This window comes from Salvelinus fontinalis, chromosome 21, assembly GCF_029448725.1.
Source record: "Salvelinus fontinalis isolate EN_2023a chromosome 21, ASM2944872v1, whole genome shotgun sequence".
Lineage (NCBI taxonomy): Eukaryota > Metazoa > Chordata > Actinopteri > Salmoniformes > Salmonidae > Salvelinus > Salvelinus fontinalis.
The window spans coordinates 23,550,998-23,571,043 of NC_074685.1; the positions used below are offsets into that span (position 1 = coordinate 23,550,998).

Here is a 20,046-nt window from a genome sequence, read left to right on the forward strand (position 1 = left end):
AGAACAATCTGAGATGGTGGATGTCATGGCTTGCTGAAATGACATGAGACGACCCATTTTTGTAATTTTAATCTTCATCCCTCTATGCTATCAGAGTGGATACCTGCCATGGCAGCACCCTACTGGGGTATGGAGCATGATGATTATATGATGAAAATGTATTATTTATCAAATGCATACATAAACATTCACACACACACACACACACACACACACACACATGCCTACCAATATGAAAGCACTCATAGAAGTGCGCACACGCATACACACACAGACACACAGACACACACACAAACAGATGCACGTTGATTGCATCATAATGCCCAAACTGGAGCGGGAAAAAATACACGGAAATCGAAAGGCCTTGACAGAGATTGGTAGCCTTTCTTTGCTAAATTATAAACATACAATTATTGCTGGGAACACTTGGATTTTATAACTATTTTATTAATTGTTCTATCTAGTGATTGCATTTGATCACTGGTACCTTGTGTTGGTGCCAACAAAAAGCAGAAACCAAATAGCAGCCTACTTCCTAGAGAGTAGGAGGATAATTAGCTTCCAGCATGAGCAGCAGTTGAAACAGCCACCGTAACCTTTGAACAAATTGAGTTGTTATTTTTTAATCATCAAAATGACTGCCACCTTTTCAGCGCCTTAAAGGGCATGCTTAGAATCGATTTACAATTGAAGCTCAAACGGTTAGTTATCTTTTAAAGGGGACCAATCAGCTTTGTTGGGGATAACAATCGTTAAATTATGTTTAAGATCTGTTGGTAATAAACAAGGATTTATTTGATTCATAATCTAAGACAGACAAGACCTTTAATTCCTATTAAAACACAACATGAATCTCTATCAAACTCATTGCTGTCCAAACGAAGACAGGAACAGGCTCTGTTATAAAGCAGTTTAATATCTGATATATATCAGGATGAGGCACAATACAGGAGGCAATGTTCAAGATTATGTGTGAATCGGTAAAGTTATCACTCACTTTGGAGGAATAACCTGCAGTTCTCAAAAACCACTCCTACAAACAGGAATAAAGAAAAGTCAAGCAGTTTGACAACAACATGCTACCTTTTCATATATAGCAATAGCAACCAAGTTGACTCTAACTGATGCTTTAAAAAGTGCACACGGAAATGGGCAGAGAGGCATTGGGATCGCATAGCCAACTTGCTTGAATATGGACTGAAAAATTTAATTAACAAGCTAGCAACAAATTAGCGAGGTGGAACAGCGGCCATTCAGCAACGTTCCAAATGAGATCTGAATTATGCAAGGAAATTAATTAGAATTTCACATATGGGAACCAGATTCATCCTTATCAACCCAAAGCTAGAACTCAGTTTATTGCACCTCAGTCGATAGTCCGTTAATTAATACGCTTTTAGTCTATCGCTTGTTCTCTTTTATTTCATAATATATTTCAGATGTACTGCAGGAATACTTGATAATTATCCTTGGAGTGCAGGGAAATATACACCAGACAAGATTAGCTTTTGCCATTACTCTGATAAAGTATATGTTAATTCCTTGAAATGAAGGCATATTGGATTCAATTGGCATGGCGACAGTTTCTCTCATGTCTGCAGATCGCTTTTGTGTGATAAGAATATAGGCTACACTAAATACACAACTCAAAAAAGTCACACTTCTGACAGTGAACTGAAACCATGACAAAACATTTGGTTGTGTCATCACACTAAAAGTGCAATGCAATCAAACATGCTGGTTTTTGGACATTTTAGCTATTTCCTCTCTCTGAGGAGTCAGGTTGACACCAGTGTGTTGTGTCATATACAAGGTTTTCGATAAACCATGTGGGTCTTAATGGGGCAGTCAGTATTCGTATCAAAACAGAACCAGTGATATGTCAAGACAGTGCTTTGAGGAAATGAAAGCATGTCAATAAATAAAGAGCAAAGAACAGGGAAACCTGTGAGACCTCGTTACATTACAGTGCTAATAGTGCATAGCTGCAGTGGGTTTAGTCAACTGAAATACCATGACCACTGGAGAAATACATAAGGAGACGGTCCCGTGTGGCTCAGTTGGTGAGCAGGGTTGTGTGTTTGATTCCCACAGGGGATCAGTACGGAAAAAAGTAGGAAAATGTATCCACTCAAAATGTATTCACTGTAAGTCGCTCTGGATAAGAGTGTCTGCATTTATTAAAAAAAAAAAATATTACAAATGTAGAAAATCACAATCATTTGTCATCAGACAATATTATGTATACTGAGCACCATTGAAAAACAACTTGATGTATTGTAGACAAAGCACTCAAAGGCTATTGAAGGAACCAAATCCGGACAGTCAGAAATAGAGTTGCACATTGGTAAGTGATTTTTAAGCAAAAGATTGATAACCGTTTGCTTGGCATGAATGTTAATTGCAAATATAAAGAGACCGGGGAATGTGGCCTGTTGCAGGGTATTTGAATCATCGACAGTAGCAGTAGCAGAAATGTAAGACAATTTAGACAATGGCATAGAGTTCTAGCGTGGTTCATTGTGTTAAATGAAACAGGCTCATCTGATCGCAACGTCCTCTTCTCCTGCCCTTCCACCACTTCCCCTGTTATAGTTATTATGTTGTGTGTCTTCCAAAGCCACCTACTATAGCATTTCCCACCCTGAACCCTTCAAATTGGCCAGTTTAAGAGGTTTATATATCTGCTTCTCATCCACTCTCTCAGTAATAACATCTTAGACAGAGAGGTGGAGTGCACACTTAAAAGGATTCGTTTTCACAAAAAGAGCCAAAATATGATTGCTTTAGTTCTCATCTCTTTGTAGCAATTTCCTAAGTAATTTGGAGATGACAAGGACTCCCAATGATGTCTTAAAATGTTGTGTTATGGGTTGTTAAAAGTACCTATAAATACAATAACAATATAGTAGAATTAGTCAATAAATGCCTACTGTATTTAAACACTAATTGCATAGCTTGATTGAGTCCCCATATTGCATCTCACTTTGCTAAGTCGCCCACACAATGTGCTTCATTCGTTGTCAATCAAAACTATTTTCCTTAACTTTTATTCAAATGCTTGTCACGACTTCTGCCGAAGTTGATGCCTCTCCTTGTTCGGGCGGTGTTCGGCGGTCGACGTCGCCAGTCTTCTAGCCGTCGCCGATCCATTTTTCATTTTACATTTGTTTTGTCTCGTTTTCCCACACACCTGGTATTCATTTCCCAATTACTGGTCATGTATTTAACCCTCTGTTTCCCCCATGTCTTTGTGTGTGATTGTTTATTGTTTGGTCGGTACGTTTCCGGCTGTTTTTTTCCCTGTGCTGTTTTCACCCGTGTTTTGTGGCAACCGTAATTATTCGCACATTGGTATTTATTTACTTTGTGTTATTTTCTTGAGTAAAGTGCATTGTTCACTCATCTCTGCTCTCCTGCGTCTGACTTCATGCACCAGCTACACCCACCGTCTGACTTCATGCACCAGCTACACCCACCGTCTGACTTCATGCACCAGCTACACCCACCGTCTGACTTCATGCACCAGCTACACCCACCGTCTGACTTCATGCACCAGCTACACCCACCGTCTGACTTCATGCACCAGCTACACCCACCGTCTGACTTCATGCACCAGCTACACCCACCGTCTGACTTCATGCACCAGCTACACCCACCGTCTGACTTCATGCACCAGCTACACCCACCGTCTGACTTCATGCACCAGCTACACCCACCGTCTGACTTCATGCACCAGCTACACCCACCGTCTGACTTCATGCACCAGCTACACCCACCGTCTGACTTCATGCACCAGCTACACCCACCGTCTGACTTCATGCACCAGCTACACCCACCGCCTGACTTCATGCACCAGCTACACCCACCGCCTGACTTCATGCACCAGCTACACCCACCGCCTGACTTCATGCACCAGCTACACCCACCGTCTGACTTCATGCAACAGCTACACCCACCGTCTGACTTCATGCACTAGCTACACCCACCACCTGACTTCATGCACCAGCTACACCCACCGTCTGACTTCATGCACCAGCTACACCCACCACCTGACTTCATGCACCAGCTATACCCACCACCTGACTTCATGCACCAGCTACACCCACCGCCTGACTTCATGCACCAGCTACACCCACCGCCTGACTTCATGCACCAGCTACACCCACCGCCTGACTTCATGCACCAGCTACACCCACCGTCTGACTTCATGCACCAGCTACACCCACCGTCTGACTTCATGCACCAGCTACACCCACCGCCTGACTTCATACACCAGCTACACCCACCGTCTGACTTCATGCACCAGCTACACCCACCGTCTGACTTCATGCACCAGCTACACCCACCGTCTGACTTCATGCACCAGCTACACCCACCGTCTGACTTCATGCACCAGCTACACCCACCGTCTGACTTCATGCACCAGCTACACCCACCGTCTGACTTCATGCACCAGCTACACCCACCGTCTGACTTCATGCACCAGCTACACCCACCGCCTGACTTCATACACCAGCTACACCCACCGTCTGACTTCATGCACCAGCTACACCCACCGTCTGACTTCATGCACCAGCTACACCCACCGTCTGACTTCATGCACCAGCTACACCCACCGTCTGACTTCATGCACCAGCTACACCCACCGTCTGACTTCATGCACCAGCTACACCCACCGCCTGACTTCATACACCAGCTACACCCACCGTCTGACTTCATGCACCAGCTACACCCACCGTCTGACTTCATGCACCAGCTACACCCACCGTCTGACTTCATGCACCAGCTACACCCACCGTCTGACTTCATGCACCAGCTACACCCACCGTCTGACTTCATGCACCAGCTACACCCACCGTCTGACTTCATGCACCAGCTACACCCACCGTCTGACTTCATGCACCAGCTACACCCACCGTCTGACAATGCTCTTCTCCCCTCTGATGGTAATGTCATACCTCTTAATCAATGCTAAATCTGTCATGATATTGATGAAAACCATGTGGCATTAGACAAATTATGTCAAAATAATACCTCCTTCTGTTCTCTCTGATGGGCTAGCTGACATTTGTCTCTCTGTCTTGAGTCTTTGCTCTTTGGAAAAAGTGCTATAGTTTTATTCCATAAAAGATGAAGCCATAATTCAACGTCAACCTTAAGGTAAGAAACAACATATGAAATGAAAAGCTAGCCTAGCTTCTGAAGGGATCATCACACATTGAGAGGAATGTCTTTCTTAGTAGAGTTGACATGTAGCTCACATCTCACTTTGAAAGTTTGAATGAAAAGCGGTAAATTGGGAAAAGAGTGAATACATTGAAAAGACGGTAGAAGAAAAATAACACATGGGGGTATATGTTTCAGAAAAGAACACGTAGCAGAGAGATAATTTACAGCACCATCATAACTCAATTGATGTACCTATACATAATGTTTATTGTTATGGAATGAAACGTGCACTAAGTATTTGAGCCATATGGTTAAGATGTCAAGGTAACTGCCAAAATAATGGTAAAACTTGAGTAAATGAGGGATACAAAGTATATTGAAATTAGGTGCTTCCACACAGGTGTGGTTCCTAAGTTAATTAAGCAATTAAAATTACATTATGCTTATAAAAATGCTGGGTAGGACATTATTTTGGCTACCATGGCTATGCCCCCATAGGATGACAATGCCCCCATCCACATGGCACGAGTGGTATTTTGATAGTTTGATGCGCATGAAAAATAGATAAGCCATATGCCATGACCATCTCAGTTAACCAGATCACAACCCAATTGAACACTTTTGGGAGATTCTGGAGTGGCTCCTGAGACAGCATTTTCCACTTCTATCAACAAAACCAAATTATTGAATTTCTTGTGGGAAAAAGTTCTAGACACTTGTAGAATCTATGGCAAGGTGCATTGAAACTGTTCTGGCTCGTGGTGGACCAACACCCTATTAAGACAATGTATGTAGGTGTTTCCTTTATTTTGGCAGTTAACTCCAGAGATTCATGTTAAAAAAACGTGACTTTCAATTAATAACGCTACTTAGTGGACGCTAGTGCCAACTAATATTTTTCATAGTTATTTTTCATTGTTAAAGCAGATAAATCTTGCCCTATTTGTTACTACATATTTATGAACTTCAGGATTCAGCCACAGGAGCTTAGGTCCTGAGGTTTTATCTAATGCACTCATGAAAAATCTCACCTTTGATGATAAAACAAAAAATAAAGAGCAAGTACTACATCACCATTTATAAGTCCTGGTGACTAAAGATGCCTTTTTCTCAAGCATGGCACATTTTTATGATACAGTATATGGTTCCGAGAACAAGTCAAATTGTCATGGTAACCATGTATGGAGTAAGACCTGAGGGGTTAACACTGAGTTGTATGCAGTGACTCTACCTACCTCTCTAAAGAGATAAACATTTGAAACATTATGGAAATTCAATGATTTGGATACAACCAAATCTATTACCAAATCTATTACCTATCTATTACGTATCTATTACGTATCTATTACCTATCTATTACCTATCTATTACCTATCTATTACCTATCTATTACCTATCTATTACCTATCTATTACCTATCTATTACCTATCTATTACCTATCTATTACCTGAAATAAAGCTGTGCTCAATGCTCTACATGAGTGTTGTACCCTCATGGGAAAGACAAAATATTTAAGTGCCTTTGAACAGGGTATGGTAGTTGGTGCCAGGCGCACTGGTTTGAGTGTGTCAAGAACTGCAACTCTACCGGGTTTTTCACACTCAACAGTTTCCCATGTGCATGGTCCCGTCAGTGTATATGGCTGTAGAAAAAATATGTATGTTTCCATGTCTTTACAAATTGGAGGCATGTAAAGTAAGCTGCAACAGGTTAACACAATGTTGCACTATAAGAACACCATTGTCCACTGTGTTGGGGAATCCTCATATGAAAGACCTCTGAGTGGTATAAGGCAATATTTAGCAATAAATTACATTTGTGGGTAAAACAATTACTCTCTGATAGTTGTGTGAGGCAACATCCCTTTTAAGCTGGCTCTCAGAGTAGCATAGCAAGAGTTGTGCTGTTGAGCAAATCTCTCTCGATTCACCAATTATTTTAACAGTCCCAGTAGAAATTGTAGTATCAGTGTTTGGCTCTCATTCTTAGGGACATACAGCCCAGAGGCCAGTCAAATTACAGCAGCACCCTATCCCCTAATGATCCAGCCATCCATCACACAGCTACCCAACTGGCCTATAAATGTAATTGTTTCACGACTCCGAGCCCGCCCAAACTCCCGTCAAACCTCTGGCATTGGACCTTTCCGGTCTCTCCTCCATCTCTCCTCCCATTGTAAATATGCAAACGACCAACCACGCTCACACAAATATGTACTGTATTGCATATCAAATCAACTGTAATATGTTTCCTACAGTACACTCTGAGGTGCTATCTAGAACCTAAAAGGGTTTCGGCTATCCCCATTGGAGAACCCTTTAAATAACCCTTTTTGGTTCCAGGTAGAACTCTTTTGGGTTCCATGTAGAACCCTTTCCACAGAGAGTTCTAAGTGTAACCAAAATGGTTCTACCTGGAACCAAAATGGGTTCTATATGTTATCAAAAAGGGTTATCCTATGTGGACAGCTGAAGAACCCATTTGGAACCCTTCTAAGAGTGTAGGCTACACTATGACAGCCTATAACTTTTAACATTTCTGGGAATGTAGCTACTCCTGAAATTTCAGTTTTTGGGATATATATGATTTGAGTAAGCTTGGGATCATAACATCTTCGTTGTACACCTGTTTGACTTGCTTATGGAGCCATATATGGCAATATGGAATAAGGTGGTGTGAACGTTCACACTTTTGCCAATTACAAATTTAGAAACATCTCCCAAGATCATTATCATCATGGAATGCTTAACCTGTTGAGGACAGAGGGCGCTGTTTTCACTTTGGGGGAAAATCGTGCCCAATTTAAACGGCCTCGATCTCAATTCTTGCTCGTACAATATGCATATTATTATTACTATTGGATAGAAAACACTCTCTAGTTTCTAAAACTTTTTGAATTATATCTGTGAGTAAAACAGAACTCCTTTTGCAGCAAACTTCCTGACAGGAAGTGGAAAATCTGAAATCGATGCACTGTTCTAGGGGCTGCCTATTAAAGTCCTTGATATTTAAGTTTAGATGCACTTCATACGTCTTCCACTAGATGTCGACAAGCAGTGAGAGAAGAAATTGAGTGTGTAACTTGATCTGGACTTGAATCATAGCTCTTGGCATGACGTGTCACCAGTTTCCTGTTTTCTGGAAAGTGCGAGGAGGGACCTGGATTTGCCTTCTGATAAGCTGACGTTATGGACGACAAATATCTCCGGCTTTGATTTTATTTGATACATGTGACAATATCATCGTAAAGTATGTTTTTTCAATATAGTTTAATCAGATTATTGAAATTTTTTCGGGAGTTTTGCCGTGTTCCGTTCTCTTCCGTTTGTTGACGATGGAGAGATTCGTGCCACTTGGCAAGTGTGCTTGCTATATCGAGAGGGAAAAAGGCCGTTCTAAAACCAAACAATGATTGTTCCCGACAAAAGACCCCTTGTACAACATTCTGATGGAAGATCAGCAAAAGTAGGACCCATTCTATGATGTTATTTCATATATCTGCCGTACATGTGAACTAGTCGTTTGCGCCCAGCTTTTGGGTACTCTCTCGCTATACCTAAGCTGGATGTCGTAATGAAGTTATTTTTAGAATTCTAACACGGCGATTGCATTAAGAACTAGTGTATCTATCATTTCCTATACAACATGTATTTTTTAGTTATGTTTATGAATAGCTATTTGGTCAGAATATGTGTGTCAGAAAAAGTGTCGGAAAAATATCCGGACTTTGTGGGAAAAAGATGCTACGTTAGCACAACGTTAGCACAATGTATAACCACTGATTTCAGCTCTAAATATGCACATTTTCGAACAAAACATAAGTGTATGTATAACCTGATGTTATAGGACTGTCATCTGATAAAGCTTATCAAGGTTAGTCAAAATTATATATCTTGCTGGTTTATTCGCTATCGCTAACGTGCCTATTGCTATGGCTAACGTGCCTTGATGAATGAATGCGGTAGTGTGGTAGGCTATTGTAGTAAGCTAATATAATGCTATATTGTGTTTTCGCTGTAAAACACTTAAAAAAATCGGAAATATTGGCTGGATTCAAAAGATGGTTGTCTTTAATTTGCTGTACACCATCGATTTTTCAGAAAAGTTTTATGATGAGTATTTAGGTATTTGACGTTGGTGTCTGCTTTCGGTGCAATTTCTGATTGTAGCTGCAATGTAAACTATGATTTATACCTGAAATATGCACATTTTTAGAACAAAACAAAGATTTATTGAATAACATGTTATAAGACTGTCATCTGATGAAGTTGTTTGTTGGTTAGTTTGGTTGGTTCTTGGTTAGTTAGGTTGACTTTGTGCATGCTACCTGTGCTGTGAAAAATGTCTGTCCTTTTTTGTATTTGGTGGTGAGCTAACATAAATATATGTGGTGTTTTCGCTGTAAAACATTTAAAAATCGGACATGTTGACTGGATTCACAAGATGTGTATCTTTAATTTGCTGTATTGGACTTGTTAATGTGTGAAAGTTAAATATTTCTAAAAAATATCTTTTGAATTCTGCGCTCTGCCTTTTCAGTGGAATGTGGGAGGAGTTCCGCTGGCGGAACGCCAGAGCCAGACAGGCTAACACTCTTCAGAATGTGGTGGGAAACGACTGACGCCTACTCCCTTTCCTCTGTATCAATGTGTATGTGTTAATTAGCAGATCTTCAACTGCCTAAAGCATCTAAACTCAATGAAGTCAAACTGAATCACATAAATCCTCTAAATTATGGGAGGTTATGAATCCTCTAACTGAGAAATTACACACAGCTGAGAAATTACACTTACATATAGCACTTCATTATGCAGCAATTCTCATGGTGTCATACCAAGAATAAATGTGTGAATTACATTTCTTTCGAGAGGTTTTACAGAGGTGACAGTAACTCACTATACAGCCTGTTGAGTCGACTCTGCGGTCCGACACACACTTGAAGTTTTTCCGGCAGCCTCCGTTGTCCTTGGAACAGTCTCGTACCGGGCCGAAAGACGCCAGGAGATCATCTACTGTGTCAAAGTATGTGGACATGATGGCCTCCTCCCTATGATGGACAGAGAAGAAGAAGACATTTGAATCAATAGCCTGATCAGAATAAAGCCTGAGCACTTAACTGAAAGTGGATTTACTCATAAGTTTACGCCTTGTGACTAAGGCTGTCCAACTATGGAAAACGCACTGGCAGTACTTCTGATAGATTTCAGAACTCGGTTTGGTTAGTTGTACATAGAGAAAAACAGAACAAATACAGCAGTCGGTCATTTTGGGGGGGATGCTTCAAAGTCCACATATCTCATATAAAGCAAAGGTCTCCTCTGTGGCTCAATGTTATTACCACAATAACCCAATCTTTTCCTTTCCTTACAAAAACTGTTTCGCCTCAATTTCCTAATGTTGTGACCCTCATATTAGCGCTATCAAATTGTTACAAGATAAATCACGATACAATCATTACTTTGAAAGAGAGAGAGGTTGAAAAGGAGACATATTGTCCGTTACTTTGAAAAAGAGAGAGGTTGAAAAGACATATCGTCCGTTCTGTCCTTGGTGTGTGCAGTCCCATTACTTCTGCATGGATATGTTGCTACTTTGTCATGTTGTGGACTGTGGGCAAATGGTACAGATGGAATCAGATGAATGGTTATGCATTTCAGGAGAGACAGAATGACAGAGATCCGCCAGCCATTTAAAGCTTAAATCAATTCCATTGTGGAATCGATCTCCAAAAGATATACTGGGATGTTTGGGCCATTGTCCAAGCTCTGTATACAACAAATGGATATTTGGTCCTGATGGAATAAAGAAAACATAGAATGCAAGGTGAATGATGAAAGAGAGAGAGAGAGAGAGAGAAATGTATGTAATTCTTCAAGGAAGAGGAAATACGATACACACATATTGTGTCGAAGGTGGGAATATGCAATAAGGCTGCACGTTTCTATTGTGAATAATCAGGGCAGGAAGGATAAAGGTTAGCAGCATTTTAGGCTGCTGCTACATTGTTGACTGATGCTATTGAATGATAATTACTACCAGATAGCGAGGCCTTAACCCTTTACACCTGTGGGCAATGTCTCCAAGTGGCCACACACCTCTCCGAAAGTGTGCACAGTTCCTACATAATTTCAAAGCACTTTTAGAGCTCAAAGAAAAGTCTTCAATGATAAGGTGTTTTTTTGTTCTATTGCCAACATGACTAGCTAAGTTATAAAATGCCATCTTACCGTGTTAACCTTTCACAAGGCAATTCAGAGAAAGAGAGTCATTTTAGTGAGCATAGAAAGGAGTCGTGTGTGTTCAAGTGCATGTTCCACGGCAAATTTTCTTCACAATAGACTAACATAGGCTCATTCTGTTCAGAACAACCCAGTGTGATGCCATGTTATCTTGTAGCTTATATCAAACCTAGTTATCATAAACATTGACGCTGTATATGACATGAGTTTTATGATATGGAAGTGTGCAAATTTGGATTCGCAGGTGTTTGGCTTGCTTGTATGACATCAAAGTGGTATTTATTATAATCCTCACCATCTCATTTTTCAGAACACATTGAGTCCTTTTAATTTACAGGCCTTACCTCACTCAGACAACTAAAAATGCAGGAGTGATGGGGCAACTTCTTGTCCCGTGCGGTACTCATGTTCAGAACACGTCTGTCAGTCAAACAAAACCCATACAGCTCTGTGGAGCACAGGGCCTGAGCTCTGAAGTAATTTATAGCACGCTACTGTACAGCTACTGCTTTCAATTGTCGTGTCTTTACTATGGATTAAATTATATGACATGCTACTTTATAAAATCAATTCGCTGTAATTAATATTACCTGATTAAACTAATCATGTAAACGTAATTAGCTAGGAAGTCGGGGCACCACGGAAGAACGTTTATAGAGCTGTTGTCTTCCGAATAAACTCTTAAAGACCTGGTAATATTTTATATCAATAGCAGTCAATTATTAATCGTCACCTTATTCAGTCTCATCTGAACGTCGTAAAATTCTTGGTTATCTTCACAAACCCTGGCTAACAAGTTCAATCAGCAATACAAAATGTTGTTTATTTATTTACTAAATACCTAAATAATCACACAGAATTACATATACACAGGATGGATCAAAGATTGATTACTAATTATGTCATAAAAGAAAACGTCCCTGGCGGACGAAACCGATATGACGGCTGGTTACACAAAGAAAAGGTCTTGGGTTTGAATGAAAGTGCGGAAGGAACAAAAGGATTGGGTCTCTATCGGACCTTATGAAGCAATGCTATCGTAAATACAGAATCTTATGCATTCTAAATAACGCCCATTCGGAAAAGGAAAATGCAAGAAATATATTTACTCTGAGCTGCGCTTCGATGGATTGGTCGAAGATGGAAGGCTGGGTTGCCCAGCAGAGATCTCCATTGTCCTTTGAATAATATTTCTGGGCGGATACGTTGTAGTCTGTAATCTTGTGGTGGAACGGATACGTTGTAGCACCGTCGTCGTGTGGTAGAACGGAAAAGTTGTAGTACCCTGTCGTTCTGAAGAGATTGTTCGTCCTTTCGTAGGCCACACACATTTACTGCTGCTACTGATAACTCGACGTCTAGGATGTATCACTCCTTTAGTGAATAAGAGTTCAAAGTTCATACCAAGTTGCCATACTATAAGCTCATGCTATATTCTAGCTGGTATAGTCAAATTCATCCTTCCAGCGTGGCGATCGTCACCTCCACGTTGAAATTCGCCCTTCTAAACGTATGCACATCAGTCCTCACATCATCGGGAACACAATGTTAATTTCATTAGGTTGTAGTCGTGCAACCAGAGCTCACGCTGAGGTTGGCTTAGTTCGCCGTGTATTGGGTCACAGGGGCTCTTATAGAAATGTAGTAAAGGGGTTGGTTCATCATTTCCAACCAATGCCTAATCACGTGGGCGTGGCCACCGATTGAGCATATTTTACTTCTGAAAACAATTCTCTTATTTTAAAAACAAAAATTAAATGCAATCTTTTCACAAATAGTTTAATATTTAAACATTTAAATTGCACAACAATTCCATGTGAATCTGATGTGTAGACTTTCCAAGATACAGTTTATGTTGTCCTATCATCAGTAACAATGACTCAGACGACAACTGATCTGACATCATATTTTTAAAGTACCAACGGTGTCAGCCCTGACTGTCTGGACTTCTAGCGAAGGTAACTCCTCTCCCTGTTTGGGCGGTACTCGCCGGTAGGCGTCGCCGGTTTACTAGCCGCCACCGATCCCTTTTTCTTTTTCTGTTTGTTTTTGTCTGTGATTCTTTTCACACCTGGTTTCAATTGCGTTTATTTCTGTGTGTATATAGGGTACCTGTTGCCTGCCTTAGTTCGTGTGGGATTAGACTTGAGTGTGGGATTAGACTTGAGTGTATAAATCGTGAACACGATGCGTAAATCGTGAACACGATGTAAAGTGTGTAAAGTGTCGGAACTGTGTTTGTTCCTCCATGCGTTTGCATGAGTTGCTGAGTATCGTGAGCGTGGTTTTGGGATTTTCGTCGGTGCCATTTTTGTATTGGTGGACTATATGATTAAACACGCTTCTCAGACATCCCTGCTCTCCTGCGCCTGACTCCTACTCCTCTCACCGAGACGCACGTTATCAAACTGACCATAGAGAGCCTTTTTTATTCTCTATTTGGTTAGGTCAGGGTGTGACTTGGGTGGGAACATCTATGTGTTCTATTTCTTTGTCTTTGTTTCTTTGTTGGCATGGTTCCCAATCAGAGGCAGCTGTCGATCGTTGTCTCTGATTGGGGATCATACTTCGGCAGCCTGTTTTCCACCTGAGTTTGTGGGATCGTGTTTTTGCATAGTTGCTTTCTAGCCCTGCAGAACTTTACGTTCGGTTTTGTATTTTGTTGTTTTGTCGGAGTTCAGTATTAAAAATCATGAACACTTTCTACGCTGCGCTTTGGTCTCATTCATCTAACGACGGACGTAACAGAAGATCCCACCACAAACGGACCAAACGGCATGGTCAGGAGGAGAGGACACAACGGAAACCCGAGAGGCAGCCCCCCCAAAACATGGTGGGGGGGGGGGGGGGGGGGGCAGATGACGTGGGCGTCGGTGCTATGGGGTGAGTCCGAGACCGAGGAAGAATTCTTGGACCGTTTGAGCGAGGAGTGGTTGGCAGTGGAGAGGGACGAAATAGTGGAGGGGTTGGAGTCTGGAGCAGGACAGTCGCTTTGAGGAGTGTGTGACCCTTCAAGCACCATGCTTTGCAGTTACATGTAATGTGTCTCCGGTACGCATCTACAGCTCGGTGCGCTCTGTGCCAGCTCCCCGCATTTTCCGTGCTAGAGTAGGCATTCAGCCAGGATGGATTGTGCCGGCTCAGCGCTCCTGGTCTCCGGTGCGTCTCTTCGGTCCAGGTTATCCTGCGCCGGCTCTGCGCACTGTGTCTCCGGTGTGCCTTCACAGCCCAATACGTCCTGTGCCAGCGCCCCGCAATTTCCGGGCTAGGGTGAGCATCCAGCCAGGAAGGGTTGTGCCAGCTCTGCGCTCAAGACCTCCGGTGCGTCTCCACGGCCCAGTATATCCTGTGCCAGCTCCACGCACCCGGACTCCTGTGCGTCTGCCCAAGCTGGTAAGCCCTATGCCAGCTCTACGCACCAGGCCTCCAGTGCATCTCCCCAGCCCGGTAAGCCCTGTGCCAGCTCCACGCACCATGCCTCCAGTGCGTCTCTCCAGCCCGGTGATGTGATGATCCATGGCCCGAAGCCTCCAGTGGTGATCCATGGCCTGAAGCCTCCAGTGATGATCCATGGCATGAAGCCTCCAGTGATGATCCATGGCACGAAGCCTCCGGTGATGATCCATGGCACGAAGCCTCCGGTGATGATCCATGGCACGAAGCCTCCAGTGATGATCCATGGCCCGGAGCCTCCAGTGATGATCCATGGCCCGGAGCCTCCAGTGGTGATCCATGGCCCGAAGCCTCCAGTGATGATCCATGGCATGAAGCCTCCATTGATGATCCATGGCTCGAAGCCTCCAGTGATGATCCATGGCACGAAGCCTCCAGTGATGATCCATGGCACGAAGCCTCCAGTGATGATCCATGGCACGAAGCCTCCAGTGATGATCCATGGCCCGGAGCCTGCAGTGATGATCCATGGCCCGGAGCCTGCAGTGATGATCCATTGCACGAAGCTTCCAGTGACGATCCGCGGTCTGGAGTCTCCAGCAACGGTCTGCAGTCCAGAGTCTCCAGCGACGGTCTGCAGTCCAGCGTCTCCAGCGACGGTCTAGAGCCTCCAGCAGGGGTTCCCAGTCCAGAGCCGCCTGCGAGGGTCTACGGTCCGGAGTCCGCGACGACGATCCGCGGTCCGGAGTCTCCAGCAACGGTCTGCAGTCCAGCCTCTCCAGCGACGGTCTGCAGTCCAGCATCTCCAGCAACGGTCTGCAGTCCAGAGTCTACAGCGACGGTCCGCAGTCTAGAGCCTCTAGCAGGGGTTCCCAGTCCAGAGCCGCCTGCGAGGGTTCCCAGTCCGGAGCCTCCAGCGACGGTCCCCAGTCCGGAGCCTCCAGCGACGGTCCCCAGTCCGGAGCCTGCAGCAACGGTCCCCAGTCCGGAGCCTGCAGCAACGGTCCCCAGTCCGGAACCTCCAGGGACGGTCCCCAGTTTGGAGCCTCCTTTGGAGCCTCCAGCGACGGTCCCCAGTCCGGAGCCTCCAGTGACGGTCCCCAGTCCGGAGCCTCCAGCGACGGTTCCCAGTCCAGAACCTCCAGCGAGGGCTCCCAGTCAGGATCCTCCGGCGACGATCGGTGGTTCGGTTCCTCCAGCAGTGATCTACGGTCCGGAGTCCGCGGCGACGATCTACGGTACGGAGTCCGCAACAAAGATCTGCGGTCCGGAGTCCCCGGCAACGATCACCACACCAGAGGCGCCACCGGAGTGGGGGGAGCTTCAAGCGGAGCGGGGTCTGCGTCCCGCACCGGAGCCTCCACCGAGATAAGATGCCCACCCCTTTAGGTTCAGGTTTGCGGCTGGAGTCCACACCTCTGGGGGACGGGTACTGTCACGCCCTGACCTTAGAGAGCCTTTTTTATTCTCTAGTGGAGTGGAATGGAGAGAAAAAGGGGGAAAGGTATTTATGGGGGGTCATAAACCTCCTCCAATATGGCAACGTCATGACACAATGTAGGCACTTATCAGTGGCCAAATCAGTAATGTTCAACCCATATACAGGTACAAGTGTAAAGGGCTTCTAAAGTGACAGAGAGAGACATAGCGAAGGATAATATAAATATTATGGGCTGCGCGAGAGATAACAACAAAGAGAGCTACAAAGAGAGACAGATAGACAGACAAATTAACAGACAGACAGGCAGACAGAGAAATAGAGGCACATACACACAGATATTGAAGAGAAAATTCCCAAGGACACCACTCTTCCTGGCACAGTACTACCGGCAAACAGCAAAAGCATGTGTGCCACCGTGTCACTGCCACCGTGTCACTGCCATCCATTTGTTCAGAGCCACCAAAGCTGCCATGTCTGTCCCTGTCCTCTGGCCTGTCGTGTTGGGGAGCAGGTGGGAGTCTACAGGCGTAAAAGTGATGAGGGGGATTACGAATGGTGCCTTTTTGGTCTGATCGCTTCCAATATGATTGGACATGATTTCCCAAGGCCAAAGATCTGGCAGTGCGCAGGGGCCTGCCAGCTTACAGTAGGTACAGGAGGCTGATGCCTGATGGCCCTCTTTCTCACACAGGTGCCCGCTCTGCCCAGCTCACAGGAAATTAACAAGTCATTAGAGGTGTAATGACATATAATGAAGCCATGAGTATTCCCTGTGTTTAATCTGAGCTATACCACGTAGTGCTAGCTGGCTGTCCTGTTTATTCTCTGTTAACCTATTTGTGGTTACTAACTAATAGAAATAGGTATAAGGAAATGCAGAAGCATGTTTTTTTCAATTGGTAACATCAAAGGCAATACAATATTTTAACAGAGACAAAAAGAGTGTCCATGATGAAAGGCCATCCATCTTGGCCAGTGCAAAACAAAGAGTAGCCAACCACAATGACAATCTGTTGAGCAACACACAAATAACAATCTGAAGGGGATATTGTTTTGAGCTCCTTCTTATATTGTAATCCTCTGCCAGAAAACAAAAAGCAATCTCTACGGTACCAAAAGTAAAAGATGGATTAGAAAAACTGAAAAAATAGGACAGTGTGACAATATTACAGTGTCTTATTTACTGTAGCTATACAGTATCATTGTGACAGACTTGGTTCATCTAGAGTTCTTATTCCAAACGGTATGGTATGTGTGTAAGCATAGCCGCGGGAAGTAGGGGTGCTGACGATGCTGCAGCAGCCCCTGAAAATTCCAAAATAATTCTGGAAAAAATATATTTTCACAAAAGTAGTGCACTGGGCCTAATAGTCCTGTACTAGTGGACCGATATAGCCCCCTCTTGGCAAAAGAATCACAGCACCCCTACCCCCAAACTACTTCCTGTTGATGTGTGGAAGGAAAGAGCTGAACAGTCAAAAGATCACTAAAGCTCTATATTATAATGATCTTGCCAAAGGTTCCCTCTAGAATGCCTTTTAACTGTTTTATTCCTCAGTGCATTATACAGTGCTAGCAATATGTCTTACTGCTCCAGTCTCCTGTTCAAGTGCTACATTAACTTTATGCTATATGGTTATCTCAAATTCACTACAGTTATTCAAACATCTAGTTGACATAGTGCAAACGGTTGGAATGATTATATTTTCATCTCTCTACCTTAGCTCTGCTTGCAATATGAAACACAAAGGCAACACATACTGTACACCTGCATCAAACACACACCCACCCACCCACACACACAGTTATTTATTTCCAGTTGGATCACAGGAGAAAGCATTTTGTGAGAAGAGTGTTGAGAAGGAGAAGGAGATGGATGAGTTGGTGGTGAATGCCTCATGCAGGGGAGAAGGGGCAGTAGTGAAGGGTGAATTATTGATCTTAGGCCTGACCTGGCTCCCTGCTGCGTTCTGACTCCACAGGGGAGATGGGGTCAAAGGTCAAAACAGAGGTTTGAATCATGCTGCGAACACCTTTCCATGGATATGTCACTGTTTTCCACTGGGGTGGAATGGATATAGAGGCAATAGCAGTTAAGTGTTAACTTGAAACCAATATAGCTCCTCTCTGTTTGGAAATATTGTTTTAATCAATGGCAGGTCTCTGAAAATAGCCTTTTATTCATTCCAATGTTTTTTTTCTTGAATCACTGTTATGACAAACTGTCACTCTGGCCTCTCAATCTTCTATGGAATGGGAGTGGGAACATAATTTTGCAGGGTCAGTTTACGGGTTGGTGCGATCGCACACAATTACAGCAACTTCAATATTTTATGGAGTTGATCCGATGGCAATTTACTATGTATGAAACTGTCATTTGTGAGGCATCGTGGGTAGGGGCTGATGGCAGGTCGCGTACCGGGTTTTAATTGGAGAGCCGGCATTGATTGGACGCACTTGCCAACATGCGTGATAGAGGGCCGAGGATATCAGCATGCTCCATCCATTAACTTTTATTGCTAATAAAGCGAACAGGCACCGCCCGCTGGCATTGTCACAGCCTTTACGATGTAGAGAGGAGGAGTGAGAGTGAGAAGAGAAAACAACACACATATACATGCACAGCCACACACACACACACACACACACACACACACACACACACACACACACACACACACACACACACACACACACACACACACACACACACACACACACACACACACACACACACACACACACACACACACACACACACACAAAAGTGAAAAAAGGGTTGAGGGACCCACTTTGTGTACTATTAAGTGGTGTATAAAGGAGCTGACTCCTAGGTGGCATCGCAGTGCTGCTGAGGAAGAATAAAGGGGTCAGGCTGAAGGAGGCCTAGAGGAATGTGTTAGCTCACGGCAGCACCACAAGCCGAGAGGTCGCTTAAGTGTCAACACCTCACCATGTCTGACAATGTGTTAGGAGTGGAGAGAAACAATAGAGACAACATGTCAACAGGTCCATCTAAGGAAAGATGCAGAGGATAGATGGTCGCTGGTTGCTCTCTCACCTGCAGAGCACGGGAAAACATGCCTGAATATGCAGTGTGCTTTTTAAAAGCTAGACACAGCAAGCTATTCAGTAGAGCAAGACTTTCCACAGTTCCGTCCCAATAACGAACACGATCTGAATAGAGACGCAGGTATTGTTTTTGTTTCTCTGGAAACCTTATATCGTGAGGACTCCCATGTCTTCGTCGTCGGCTGAAGAAAATTGAACCATAATTAAAACTGAAAGCCAATGTTAGTTTTTTGTCAACTTAACTGACTGCCAAGCTTTAGTGAGAACATGAAATAAATAAAAAACTATGCTAGATACTAAAATTAGAAATGAGGAATGCTTTGTTTGAAGTTCAGACTCTTTTTTCCACTTTGGCTTTGAGGGAAAGACAACTCTGGAGCTTTATTACAAGTCCTGAATCAAACACCCAAACCACCTTGGCTTCTCCTTATGAAAGACACTAGCTACATGTTTGGATGGTGGGACCACCTCTGCCGGTCAGTTGAGTCTGGGTACTGAACTCTACGTGTCTACTGTGAGGTTAGCGGGAGGAGAAGGAACTCCTGTGGGACAAAATATTTGTTTTTCTTGGAAAAGGAACAAAAGTGTTTTCTTTGGAACAGGGCCTTGGGGAATAGAGCACACAGGGAGGAACGACATGACTCAACAAAGGGGAACAACAGACTGTGAGTGACAGGCAGATAGGTGCCACTGTGCTAACAAACCATGTACCCCTTTTTAGTGCTTTG

The 20,046-nt window shown here is 43.7% G+C and overlaps 1 protein-coding gene across 2 annotated transcripts in view; it reads right to left on the minus strand.

Moving 5' to 3' along the window:
• LOC129818467 (astrotactin-2-like) overlaps positions 1 to 20,046 on the minus strand; it is a 433,204-nt gene that overhangs the window by 177,595 nt on the left and 235,563 nt on the right. For both annotated transcript variants that reach the window (XM_055874386.1, XM_055874387.1), the window contains one exon: positions 10,070 to 10,220. In XM_055874386.1, the coding sequence (XP_055730361.1) occupies positions 10,070 to 10,220 (151 nt within the window). The remainder of the gene's footprint in view (positions 1 to 10,069; positions 10,221 to 20,046) is intronic.